General features: G+C 37.4%; 1 protein-coding gene across 2 annotated transcripts in view; it reads left to right on the top strand.

Moving 5' to 3' along the window:
- Positions 1 to 7,693, top strand: part of TMEM167A (transmembrane protein 167A) — a 66,492-nt gene extending 58,799 nt beyond the window's left edge. The window contains exon 4 of one of the 2 annotated variants that reach the window (XM_058525635.1): positions 5,432 to 7,693. In XM_058525635.1, coding sequence (XP_058381618.1) covers positions 5,432 to 5,502 — 71 coding nt within the window. In that variant the 3' untranslated portion in view covers positions 5,503 to 7,693. The remainder of the gene's footprint in view (positions 1 to 5,431) is intronic. The other variant, XM_058525794.1, reaches the window with a different exon arrangement.
- The last annotated feature ends 6,979 nt before the right edge of the window (positions 7,694 to 14,672 follow it).

Below are 14,672 nucleotides of genomic sequence, written 5' to 3'. Positions count from 1 at the left end.
GTTCAATAAAATGTGCATCAACCATTCTTCATTCCTTTATGAATGAGTGTAGGCCACTATGCAATTTTCTGTAGTTCTCTTCAAGATAATATCAAATTGTAAGTGCAGAATTAAATGAATTTGTTTATGTTGTTGGTTTTGGGTACCTGATTTTAGAAATCTGGAGTTCTAATTGGAAATATGATACTCATATGCTGTCTTTAGGAGTTTGATTGCATGACTTATTTTATGAGGCAAGAAATAATAAAAAAAAATTGTTAGTTCCTTTAATCAAGAACCATTTGAATACTTATAAATTAAAGATATTTAGATGTCAAGGCAATAAAAGCCTATGAAATGAAATGGACCAGATAACTAGTTAAAAGAATTCTCATGTGTCAAGTTGCATAAATAACATAGCCTAGAAGTGAGGATTAATTTTCTCTTAGATAACACTTTACCTTGTTTTAATGTGATTAAAAATCCCCACTGGGTCTGATGCTAATCTCTCCTCCAAAGGTTTGGATCTTATCAAGCTTGGGAGCTACTTTGGAAATAAAAGCGTGCTCTGCAGAAGAACTCTCGATAGCTAGTATCAGTTTTGATAATCTGCTCTGAGCTAATGAGAGAGCAGTTGAGTTTACACAGATTATCACTTGTGGCTCTCTCATTCACTTGACATTGTGCAGAAGGAGAGCTCAAAGCTCAAGGAGGCTCAGACAGGTAGAAATTGGGAGACCATTTTTAGTAGTTTGCCTTAAGATACTTTATGTTTTATTTTATTTATTTATCTTATCTTCTCCTTCTGATGTCTTTAAGATTTCTCTTTTTAGCCCAAAGACTTGCATTGTATAAAGAGTCCTTGCTTTTTAAAGTTCAATGGATTATTAATTCAACAAACATTTATTGAGTGTCCATGATGAGCCAGTTACTGTGCTGGGGGCTGGGGATTTAGCAGTGAGTGAGGACAATCAGGTGCTTGTCCTGGGGCTCACTGTGGTGGTGAGGTTGGCATTCACTAGACAGTACTCAAGACCAATAAGGGCCCTGAAAGTGTCTTTCCTCCTTAAATACTTTCCTTCTCTGCAGCCTTCTGCTATGGTACTAATGGGCTATGTTCAAGTCCTCCTGTCACTTTGTGTTTGAATACACTGAATATTCATTGATTCATTATTCTTTCAACAAATATCAATTGAGTGACTCTGTCATCTTGCCAACAACTGAGTGATAGAAAGATGAATTAGTCCTGCCTCAAGTACCTTGTGGTCTAATGTGGGAGATAATGTATGTATATACATCGGGATGATGATGCCACTCCGCAAGAGTTATGGAAGCTCAGATAAAGGAGGTATTACTTCCAGTTGACAAAGTCTGAAAAGGCTCCGTGGATGAAGAGGCTATAAACTGGGACTTATGATTAGTGAGGTTATGGACATATGGCAAAAGGAAAAAGATTCCCAGGAGGAGGAGTGAAGAACAAAGGCATAAAGTTGAGAACTCAGAGACAATCAACAAAGCAAGAGCAAGCCTTCAGTTGGGCTGACTCCTCATCTCAGTTTTGATGGGTCAGTTGGGGAGGGTGAAAAAGTATAAAGAGAAAAGGAGGAGGATTAAAAGCAGCTGATAGATCCTTGCTGCCAAGGACCACCACAGAATCCTCATACATTTGGAAGCTTCTTTATGAGACACACTTGGAAGTCTAGGGTGTTCTACAGCCACTCACCCCATAGTGCTGGTCCTCTAAGTTCTGATTCTCTTACATTGTCTAGTTATTCAAGAATGTACAACATTAAACATGATAGATACTGTGGCCAAATAATCAACAATAGTTGGAAACATGTAACTTGGAAAGACATGTCCTCGTTTTCAAATTGAATCCCAGACAAAACTTCTGGAATTTCAGGTTTGGTTACAAATGTTGAACTTGTTCAACGAAGTTCACTTCTAGGGAGACTGGAGAGAGTTAGGGGTAAATCAGAACCAGCCGAGGTGGCGGCCTGTATACTTACATTCATAGGTACAGACAGACACTCCCCAGTCCTTTGTAGCTCCAGATGGAAACCATATGAAACGCCATGGCATTGCACATCTTTAGCCGGAAGCCTGGCTGGTTCAGTGCCTTCCACCGGGTCTCTCAGTGGGTTTATTTCCATTTGATCCTGAGCTTACTGCAGGGTGCCCTATCTTGCCCTCAGAAAATAAAAAGCTTGAAGGAATAGGTGATCCCAAACTATTGGACTGTCCTCACTGCCCAAACCCACATTCTGTAAAATTCACAACAGATGGGATCACCTCACATTTCCATGTAAATTGGAGCGTGAGAGAGGAAGCTTGATGTGCTGGGTCTTCCATTATTGGATTTTTCCAGTTGGCATCAACTTCATAATTCCTAGGTGGAATTATGAAAAAAGAAAGAAAAAGAATGAGAGGAAGAAAATATTATCTTATTTTACTTCAACAGGATCTGTTTCATTGCACGTTATCAATTATGTTAGCACATTGATTCACCTGTAAAATGCATACAATTAATCACAATTTTGAATTGTTTTGTTAGTGGTATTTAACTTACAAAAGCATAAAAGCTGTGACTACTAATGCTTTTAGTGCACTTTCCTGGTTAAAGAAATCTTAAGAAAAGTTCCACATTGCCTCTATTGGGACTTTTCTCCCTTATAAAAGTCAGAGATGCAAACTTTAAAATCAAATAGATGCTAAAGAGTTTTCTATTTGAATGTGCTTGAACAATGGACGTGATGCCTCGGTGGTCTGTTTAGGAACATTAGACAGAAAGTCATGTGTAGTATGGTTTACTGAGTATTTATTAGGTCAACTGAAAACATGTCTGACCTTCATGTCTTCACTTCCCTTCATAGTACCATAAAAAGTTACCTCTGTCCTAAAATGGTGCTAAAAATTTTTAAAAAGCACTTCCTATGTCGCATGAATAAAATGTACCAAAGAGGGAAATGTGTTTTGATGTTGTAAAATAAGTTTGAAAGGCGGGCATCAAAACAAATCTATTTCTAAAGGTCTGTATTTCATACTGAGTGATAAAATGCATTTTATTGCTCATTTGCAAGGCCCAGTACAAAGGAGGACAATATCCCCCTCCCACCAGGCCGCAACAATCCAGTACATTTCAGACATTTCGCTCCAATAGGAAAGAGGAAAAAGGTTCCTCATATGTGTTATAATATGCATTATTTCAATATCTAAGGTGTCCATCACCAAAAGAACAAAGTTTATGTTTTGTTTCTTTTTCTTCAAGTGACTTACCTTCTTAGTTTAAACCATCGAGTTAAAAGGAAAAAAGAAAAACATGAGAAAAAAAAGCCCACCTTTCTTTTCAAAGAAAGAAAGGTGCAATCATTGATTTTTCTTGCAATGTTCCACAAGAAAGTGGCACCACTGAGTGATATATGCACTCCAGGGCTAGCAGCTGGAAGGCAAAAACCACTTTTTATCCATGATTGACAAATAATACATAATGAGAAGAGAGAGGCAATTCAAGTTTTAAATTTCACTCTCTCTTTGGCTTTTCAGGGCAGCTGGGCACTGCTGTTCCCACTTGGCAACCTTTGAGGTGCTGCCAGGAAAGGGGACCCGAGCGACAATTGTTTCACTCCTCCTACAATCCCCCAAAGCTCTAGTACATATGTGCAGCTTGCTCTTTCAAAAAGGATACAGCTGCTAACAATTCCACCATTTCTCCTTGGAATGAAAACCCTGGGGACCTGGAAATGTATTGCACAGTTATAATGACCACGGTTGAGTAAGGCTGAGATTTAAAAGCCCTAAAAGTAGCATCCATAAGTGGAGAGTCCGTTGGTAGCTGATGAGTAAGCAGTTGGACATAGAGAAGGAGAAAGAGAGTCTAGTAAGCAGAAAAATCAAATCAGAGCCCTGTCGCAAGTGAGCTTTATGAAGTAGTGTTGTGAATATTCAAAATAATTTTTACATTTCACAAAATTAACACGTTTAATGTAAATAATTTAGGAAACATGTAAGAGAAAAATCATCAATGAACTCAAAAACCAGAGATAGCTGATGTTAACATTTTGGTCTATTTTAGACTTCTTTCTACATTTCTGTATCTCTCTCTCTCCATTTTTTCCATGTCAATACTTATATCCATATCATTATCCCTCTGTAACTATATCTACATACAATACATATCCTTATATACTTGCATCTATCTATCAACCTAAGTGGCTACCTGATATGATCTTTCTTCCTAATCCCTCCACCTTCAACCAAAATTGTTTTCCTCCTGTGCTTTCCATCAAAACCACAAATGACAATTCTATCCTTCCAAATGATAGGGACTGAACAGGTCTAAAATCTTGGATACATCTTCTACTCCTCTCTTTCTCTCACACTTCACTTCTATTCTAATGTATCAGCAATACCTATTGACTCTACTTTAGATAATTATTCAGAATCCAGCCAGTTCTCATCAAATTCCTTCCTACCACCTACCGACCATCCTCCTACCCCTGGATGATGGGCCAGCCATCATCATCTCTTCATGGATTATTGTGACAGCCTCTGAACTGGTCTCTGTGCTTCTGCCTTGCTCTCCTTCACCTCCAACACAATGGCTAGGCTGAGCCTTAATAAATATAAGTTAGACCATTCACTCTTCTGCATGGAGGCATCTAATGGCTTCACATCTCATTCAGAGTAAAATCCAGAGTTTATGTAATGGCTAAAGTTACTCGGGTCTCTCAATGGGGATGATGTTGGCATTTTGGGCAAAACAGTTTTTCACTGTACAAAATATCCTAAGGATTACAAGATCTTTGATATTTCTGCTCCCCCTAAGTATCAGTAAGGTCCTGGAGTCATTGTAACAACCAAAAAGTACCCCACCTCCCCTATTTCCAAAAGCCCCGTGAGGGAGCACTGCCACCACTGGAGGACCATTTGTCTTCCTACCCACACTCCTCTCTCACTCTTTATCTACTTCCTTTTGGCTTTCTTAGCACCTTTGCCTTGTTGGGTAGACTAAGCATTTTGCTCTCAGGGTGCCTTGCACTTACTGTTATCTCCACCTGGGAACTTCTTCCCCCAAGTCACCTCAGTTCTCCTAGGGCTTTACACAAATGTCATCTTCTCAGTGAAGCAGCTTTCTCACCCAGTGCTTCATATCCCCTCTCTCAGCTTTGTTTTTGTTCCTTAGCACTTATCACTGTTAAGTATGCTATCTATTTCCTTATTAACCTTGGTCATAGTGGTCTACTGTTCCTCCTCACTAGGATGTCAGCTCCATGAGAACAGAGGCTTGATCTATCTTGTTTACATCTGTATCCTCAATATTTAGAACATTCCTGGCATATAGTAGGCACTCAGTAAATAAGGATCAGTAGAGATTTTTAAAATAGAATATTTTTATGTATTGTATATGAGGAGAATTTACTAAGTTAATGGTTCTTCATCTTTTTTATTTCAGGAAATTTTCTAAAAATCCAGTGGAAGTTATGGATCCTTTCCCAAGGAAAGTGCATATTTGCGTCTATGTGAGAAATCCACAAATGTTTTCACAATATTCTTGAAGACAGGAAGAGAAAAATAACAATAGAATTAGGTGGATCACTGACAGATAAATGACTTTTTTCAAAAAATACTGAGGGACCAGCTTTAATCTGGAAACCAGGAGAGATGACCTGACACCAGGTCTTTCCTATTTCACTTGATTTCTAGTGGCCTGGAGGAAAGAAGGAACTACATACACATCAAATTTGCAGAGACAAAAATCAAGAAGGGAGAGTTCTAGGGTCAAATCCAAAAGACCTTGACAGGTGAAATAATGTGCCAATATAAACATGATGAGATTTAGCAGGAATTGTGAAAGCACATGATGGTGAAGAAGAGCTTTAATGGAACTTGCGAGTTCCAGTTGACTGCAACCACAATGTGAGTCAACAGAGATTTGTAGCTGCCAAAACAACTAATTAAACTTTGAGGCTGCATAAATACAGTTATAGAATGAAGTGATTCGGTATAGTTCTGCGGTACTTTGTTGCACCAGACAATACTTGTAATGCTATTTCCAGTTTAGGGTGCCAAAAATTTTGATGGAATGTAACAAACCAGAGAAGACTTCCCCAGGGGATGATGATGAGGGTACTGTTAACCAGAAACCATAGGTGTTTTACTTGAAGAATGGAAGACTGCAAGGTAACATGATCATAGCCTTTAAGGCTGCCACATGTGATTACTGTTACTCCAGAGGGAAAGTGAAGGACCAAAGGGAGAAAGTTACAGTAAATCATCTTTTCCTTACACATGAAGAAGAAGGCTTTTGCAGTACAAATTGTGAAAATTGAAATGGGCTTGCCCTCATTGGAGAGCTGGAGATTTTAGAAATCAACTTGGTAGGAATGTCATAGAAATAATTAAAGCATTGGCCTTCTTTGGATCCCTTCTAGCTATGGAATTCTGTCATCTTTGTTGTGTTCTGCTCCCCCCACTTGTGTGACACTAGTAGGGGGCTTCACTGGCAGTGACTTGGTGTGACATCCTGTGGTTCAAATGACAGTTTTCTTTCTGTGTATAGAATTTCCCCATATTTCCATTAACATGTCTGAATACAACAACTGGCTTAACTTCCACTTGGGGTTTTCCTACATGAAGAGGGAAATGTACTCTTTCAAAGATGGTTGAGAAAATTGCTTTCCCCAGGCCATTGTTGAAATGGGTATAGAGCTCTGGGAAGAGGTAGTGAGTGTTAGGGGCTTTTTTTTTCCTAAAGAAAAAAGGCTCAGTATTTCTCATAGGAATTGCAAATGTAAATATACAGCACCCAATAGGTATCACAGATCAGGACAGCTGGCCAGGTGTAAGACAGCAAAGAGTGATGTGCTGTGGCCACAACAGGCAGCCTGTACCTCATTGAAGATGGGCAGGTGTTACTCAACTCTAGCCAATTTTGTCACGTGGTAGGGTACCCTTAGTGTTGCTCAATTTTCCCCTTTCCAAGAAGACCTAGAAATCCAGATTTTTACATGACATGTTTTGATTTTAAATGCTGGCAAATAATTCAAATTAAAAATTAAAACACAAAAAGAAATAAACCCTGTGCTGTCTAACAAAATATATCTGTGTTTCAGAGAGTGACACAAACTACTAGTTTGTGATCTTGGTTGTAAAATGAGTTTCTGGGTTCTCTCCAAAGTTCACTTCATCTTATAACGCACTCCTGGTGTCCCAGAAAATCAGTTCTCAAACTGAATTCAGCAAATATTTTTGAGCCCCTAATTAGTGAGAAGTAGTTTGCTAGATATTTGGAAAATACGAACATGGATAGCAATGATCTTTGTTCTCAAAGTTTAGAGTTTTGTAGTCAGGTGAAGACAAAAACTGAGACAATTATGATTTAAGACTAACATGGACTTTTATGGGGGTGCAAATAAGGCCCTGGGAGAGAACCCTTGAAACGCTGGAGGAATCAGGGAAAGATTCATGAGGGGACCATGGTTAGCCATGGGAGATTTTCTTAAGTGGTAAATGAAGTGGGGAGACATTCTCAGAGGGAAGAAAGAACATGAATAAAGGGACAGTGACGGACAAGTGCGAGGTATTTGAGGAGCCAGGGTTTAAGTAGTTTACCTGGAGCGAAGGATAGGTGTTGGGAATTTGCATGAGGAAACTCCAAAGAAGGTGGAGATCAATGGTAGGCTAAGAGTTTTGATATAATTCCATAAGCTGTATGTGATAGGCAGCATGATATCACAGAAAGCAGCAAGTATTCCAGTCTCAAGTCTCAGCAGTGCCACCAGCTAGCTGTGTAACCCTGACCAAGTCTTTTAAATTCACTACATGTCATTTTACTTCTTGTCTTATGAGGCGTAACCTACTTCAAAATGTGCTGTGACACATAAATTATATAAGCAAGTCAATTCTTGTGAACCTCGTAAAGTAGTTATTGTTAGTGATGGGCAAGCACTGAAGGTTTTGTACTAGGGGTAGGATGTGTTGGGAAGTGTGCTTTTGGGAAGATTAATCTGGCAATTAAGCTTTGAATGCATCACGAGACAGGCTAAAAACCACTGGAGAGTAATTCACTCTCAATATACATATTTTTGAATACAGAAGAATACAGGTATAGCCTTCTAAATTGAAAAAGTACAAGGAGTTGGTAGGGAAAAGTAAGTCTCCTCTCTTTAAATGTCCCCCACCCGCCCAGCTATCTTTCCCAGAGTCAATCACAATAGCTAGTTTTTACGTTTTCTTCCAGAGATAATCCATGTATTTATAAACACGTGTGTGTGAGCTATTTCAGTTTTGGAGCTATTTCCATTCCAGTCTAGGAGGAGAATTTCAGCTGTGGGACAGTGTGAGCCTGCATTCTGCTTCAAACTGACGTGGCAATGCCAGATTGCAAAATGCGTGGAATGCGGGGCAGCCCTGGGAGGTCACCTAGGGGCCTGTGGGATTTCCAGGTCACCAGAATGTCTCTTGCTTTCTCCTGGGGTAGTCTGACCCAGGATTTGAAAAGTATTAACCTTTTAGCTATTAAGAACACTTTTATGCTTTAGAGTTTAATCTAAATGTCTGAAAGATCTTGGGTGGTCTCCAGTGATTCATTTCAAGTCCTTCGGAGTTTGAAGATGCAGCTGAGGATGAGAGAGGAGATGAGAGAGTTTGAACAGTTATTTTATACTGAGAAATTGTTTGTAAAACTCATCAATGTCTTTATTAATCTCTATAATACAACTCCACTGGATTTGTCCAATCTTTTCTTCCCCTTTGTCCTTGTCCAATTTCTTCCCCTTTGTCCTTGTCTCAATTTCTTTAAGGGCCCCAATCTGTACCGTGGACACCCCAGTGACTATGTCTTCATCATGTTGGTCCTCCTCCCTAAAACACCCTTCTATGTCCTCCTTGATTACAAAGGACTGCTAAGCCTGCCAAGTGCTCATCAAGTTCGTCTTATTCCGTGAAGACAGAATAGCTTAGTAGCTAAGCAACTGCACTGCAGGATTTGACTATATGTGCTCAATCCCTACTCCTGCTTTTAACTAACTTTTCAACTTTGGGCAAGTTAATCTCTCTAAGCCTCCATTTCTTTGTCTTTAAAATATTGATGATAAGGATTGGAATTTATAGGGTTGTTGTAAGAGTAAACGATATATTATTAAACATATCTGGTACAAGATGAGTGTTCAATAGATGTTAGTATGATGGTAAAGCTTCTGTAATTTCTCTAAAGTACGTGACTTTCCTCATCTGGTCTTTTCTACATCAATATCTTCTGATTCACAATTTAGTGGTTAATTAAATGCTACTTTTATTGTTTCTTATATTTTTGGATTGATGTCCTCAAATAGATTCTTTGAGGGCAGGAACTATGCATTATAATTCTTTCTGGGCATATCATACCTGTTCTATAAATGCTTAAATAATCAATTAATATAAATAATCATTTTCAAACTTTAATTAGTTTTAGAGGAAAGCCCAATTGCTTTTTTAGGGTAGAGATTTGGAAGCACTTTAAGAACAATATAGGGCAATGAATAAAAGGAAATTCTAAAATTATATAAAAAAAATTGTCCTACTTTGATATGGTCATCAGTGTCCAAAACACCTTTCCAGAAGTCTCTATTTTCCTTTTGGCTTCATTAGAACTCCGAAAATCCTCATTTTTCATTTTTTAAAATTGTGGTAAACATTACCAGTTATATATAAATCTTCTTGTAAGTAAAATCTTATTTCCAGGGAAGATATTTTTGGTTATTGGGTTGGACAGACCACTGGCTAAAATTAATCCATGAATTATAGTAGTATCTGGCATTAAAGGAATCTTAATACTACACTACTCCTGCATGCCTATCCCAAAGCTGAGTGCTTTCCAGGAGAAACCTCATTTTTCCTCTTTAATGTTAGTTTGCATGAAATCTTCTGGTTTACATTTTTAAGAGGCAATATGCACCATAATGTGTGCGTGACACATATTTGCAGAGGCCTGTTTTCCTATTCTTGGACTTATCCCAGCCATTAAACTTAAAGTTTAATCTTGTCCATGCCTTGTGACATGGTTGTTTGCCAGCAGTACAAGAACTTCGTAGCTCAAGCCAATTTATTTAATACTTAAAACATTTGTGCTTTTCTTCCAAGGGCATATCAGAAGGAGTATTTGTGTTTCAAGATCTTAATTAACTCAGTTAATACCTCTTAGAAAAATGAATGGGTAGATATTGGAAGAGGAACCATTGGAATGGTTGCCTACACAGAAGTGTGTGTTCTCCACTTTTTCCTTCCCAAGAGAATACCAATTTTGTTTTATTCATCACCCTTTTATTATGCAGCCAAGTACCTCAGGGGAAACTGACCTTGGGTGGGCCATAATTCCATCACTTTACTGCCTCAAACATTGGTACACAAATGGGCATGCAACCCCATTTTAACCAAAGGCATCTGAGGCAGGGTTTGCTGGGAAATTCAGAAAGAAGTTTTCTCTTTTTTGTGAGTGAGTTCTGAAAGCTACTTTTTTTCTTCTTTGGGCTGTGGTCTTTTGTTGTTGTGGGGTTTGCATCTTCAGAAGACGTCCTGTTCCATCCTGAGGACCACATTATACACCGAGTGGGACAGAGCTGAGAGAACTGTAGGGGAACCCAGTCAGAACCATTGCATAATGCCTCCTCCAAAGTTCACCTTCCCTTTAAATTTCCAGCTATGCAAGCCAATAATTTCCTTAATGTTTAATCCATTCTGAGTTTTCTATTACTTCTGCCTGAGAGCATGTTAAATGATACAGAAATATTCTGAATTTATGTACACAAGATATGTTAATGAAGTTACCACCAATTAATATTTATATAAAGATTTTGGGGTGTCTTTGAGTGAATCCCTTGGAACTATAATTGAGTTTCTCACCTTTACATTTGTTACTAGTGTATTTCAATCCTACGTTTTGGATGATAACAAAATTAAAGGGAGGCAAGAAAAAAACAGGGCATTCATTGTTAACTGTAATTATTTCATCAAACATGATCTTGACTTAGTTGTTGGGATACATTTGAGGAAATGGGTTCAACCTATAAATGAAAAGGAATCATCTAGCCTCTAGGAATAAATAGATAATTGGACCATCTGATTTTAGAAATATTTATAAATTCATGTTGATTGAGGTTTGAAAGCTAATATTGATTCCCATCTCTTTTGAAAAATGTCAAATGTTTTCACAAAGCAATGCCTCCCTACCCTATCTATAATTACGGTGAAACTCTAGCCATTTGTTGATCAAGAAAATCCATAATGGAACTCAGTAAATCTTTTTAGAAAATTTTCAATTTATTTATTATGAAATCAAAAACCCAGAGACAAAAAAAATTGGAGTCATGTAGTTACGTAAGATGTATTATTTACTCAGTTCAAAGAAATGCTGTGTGTACATCTGGATTCAAGGACCTTGCAATAATCCTGAGGTCTTCAAGAGGTAGGACGTTCGTGTCCAGCGGAAAGGTCTCCGTGTGTTCAGCATTTTATGTCTGACGAAACCAATACGGTTTTCATTTTCTTTCCTCTAAGAAGCTCTTACATATATATTATCAGTTGCCGAACATCACTGGGAGAAGAGAAATCAGCATGAAGTGAACTGCTAGTAGCAATGATATACTTATTGTGGTCAAGAATTTTATACTTGTTATCTTGTTTAAGTTTCATAACAATCTTTGTTTTACAGATGAGGAAACTAAGGCTTAGAGAAACTAATTTGCTGAAGCTCCTTGAGCTAGTTAAGTGGAGGAATGAGAATGTGAAGCCAAGTTTGGATGCGTCTAGAGCCCATGCCCTTAACTAGGATCTCAGGTTGCCTGAGACTAGATGGAGTAGAGACAGGAATTCAGAGTGCCTGAATTTCAGACTGTTCTGCACTTGCCTCATCTGGCTGTTCTAAGTGAATGTAGCTGCAGAATTAGAGAACTGGGCAGAGCGAACCTGCTGCAAATCAGCAACAGAGTGAATTCATAATCTACCTTTGCCGTTTATGGACCATGTAACCTCACGTACCTTATTTACCCTCTCTGTGCCCCTATATCTATCTCTTTAGCATGGGAGGAATATAAATTTGACTGTCTATGTTACAGGTTTTGAGGAGTAAGCCAAATTGTATATAGTATAAAGTACAAAAAACAATATGCATTATCATCATTTTGTGATTATCTCCTTTCTTCTACTGCTTTTACATACCTGGAAATACTAAATTGTAATAATGAGAGACATCTATTATTATTATTGTTGTTAATACTATATAAGAAGACAGGATTGACTATCCGTTAATTGGGGAGGGGTTAAGAAAAAGGAAAAATGTTCCAGGGCTCATGCTCATTTTGGGAAACTTGATAATCTAGTACTGAAGTAAGACTTTGAAACTGACCTCAACAGAATCGCCAAAGGGCTATGCCACCATGAGAAACCCTGTTTAAAAAAAGGGAAACATTCCATTTCGATTTTTTCATTTGTAAGGTGTAGAGCAGATTTTAAAAGATGCCTTCTCGTCTCCCTCAAAAAAACGAAAATAAATCTTATTAATGTAGTGTATGCATTAGACAATTTTATTGTCTTTCTACACTTGAATGAAAAAAGGACATATTTTTATGACTGTAGAATTGCTTGAAATGGAAAGATTATGGAGAAACTTACATGTAAAACAATTGAAAAAGTAGAAAATGAAATCATATTTACAAAGTCAATTAGAAAAATACATTAATAAAGATATCCTGTCAAAGTAGTGATTTCCAGATCTGCTGGGTTCCTTACCACATAGATATTCCAAGTGCAGTGTTAATATGTTTCTTTGTTAATGCTGATGCTTCACTTAGGTAGATTTTTCTATGATTGAGTGTAGTTAAACTCTACGTCCCAAACACCAGCCAATTAGGGATAGAGTTTGTTGGATTTTCATCATGTGGAAAGATAGCATGAGATAAAAGAAAAAGCTCTGATCTAAGATACAGAAGTTCTAGGTTCTAGTACTTATTAGCTTTATGAAAGTAATTTTGTAACATACTGTTTGCAGATTTCAATTTTATCATCTGTTAAATGGAAATAACAATATGTGCTTGGTTTACTTCAAGCTTATTATTAATGTACAATAAAACAGTCTCCATAGTGCTTGGTGAACTGTAAACGCTAACTTAGAATTCTATTAATCACCTTCTCAAAAGTTTCTGGGCATGTCTTTAATTATTCTTTTCATCATATGAATCATTGTTGAAGTTTTAAAAAAACAAAAATTCTACTTGCTCTTTTGTGATGGCATTCTGAATGGGATGTATACTAACACTTGGAACATGGCTGGATCAAATGGTTATTTGCTCTCTCAGTTTTTGTTTAGGAACCCATATACCATAAATTATTAGGAAAACCAGTTTAAAAGCAATATATGAACACTTTACACTGTTTAGCTGTTGTTACTTAGAGAAAACCGTTAGCAAATCCTTTGAATGTGGATTGTAATAATGCTAACTCTACCTAAAATTTACATTAATTCTGATATTTCTTTTGTACATTCAGGGATGGTCCGTATACTTAAAAAAAGACCCATAACTACTTTGAGCATTAAAATATTTCTATTATTCTTCAAAAACAAAACAAAAATTAAATTAGTAAACCTTTTCCCTTTCACCATTCTGGCAGGCTAATCATGTGAGCTGAAATACGGATAAGGAAGCATATCTGGTTCTAATTTCTGAACTCAACACCAGATGTTGTTTTCAAGGTTTGCCTTTTTAAAAAAATTTTAACTTTCATGAAGCCATCTCAGCCCAAGGGGGGAAAAATCACTGCAGACTAAAATTTTGAAATTTATATTTTACTAATAACCAAAGAGACCCTTTCAATATAAACGTATTATATACAATGCACATATATTGTCAGATTCTTTTAACCTAGAATATGAGGTGAGAAGTTTGCCCCAAATGGAAACACCGCGTTCCTCATGAAGCCCCTCACACACTGCAGGGGTAGCGAGACGACCTCCGGAAGGGTCTGCATTGCGGGAACCTGTGAGGCATTCAGTTCTGCCGTCTGTATTTGCTCTAAAAGCTTGTGCGGAGGACAAAAGTGAGTCTGTCATGTGTTACTGCTGAGTATGGGGAAGCTCCAACCATTCATGAAATTAAAGAACGTTTACTTTTTAAACAATCATTTCCAAGTTGTTGCCCAAAGGTCTTTTTCAGGCTTTTTGTAGTTGAAAGGAAATATGTTTGACAGCTGCAAGTAGGTTATTAGCCCAAACAGAATTACCAAATATTGAAATACCTGTAGTTATTTCCAGAGTAATGGGACAAACCCATGATTTACTACTGTCACTCTTTCTTTAAGGTATGTATGAAATGAAATATTTATGAAAATGTATATTTATTTATGTTAATATGACATTTAGTGAGCTCTATCTTATTTGCATATTAAAAAAGGAGATGAGAATTGTGAATAGGGTTGTATATAAACTAAAAGAACCTCTACTAACATTAATCTACTAACATTAATTCAACAAGCACCTATTGAGGGCTTAACGCATACCAGGCACTCGGAAATGGAGATCTAAGACATACATGTAAAACTCAGAATCTATAAATAAGAGAAGCAGGCATGAAAAAGTTGCAATAGTATATCATAAGAACTCAGAGTATTGAACGGACTTACATTCATTCTTCATTCATTCACTGGTGTTTATCGAACACCTTTTA

The sequence above is a fragment of the Diceros bicornis genome, chromosome 1 (genome assembly GCF_020826845.1).
Source record: "Diceros bicornis minor isolate mBicDic1 chromosome 1, mDicBic1.mat.cur, whole genome shotgun sequence".
Lineage (NCBI taxonomy): Eukaryota > Metazoa > Chordata > Mammalia > Perissodactyla > Rhinocerotidae > Diceros > Diceros bicornis.
The sequence above is the reverse complement of the archived record's forward strand: the minus strand, read 5'-3'. Positions and strand labels throughout refer to the sequence as shown.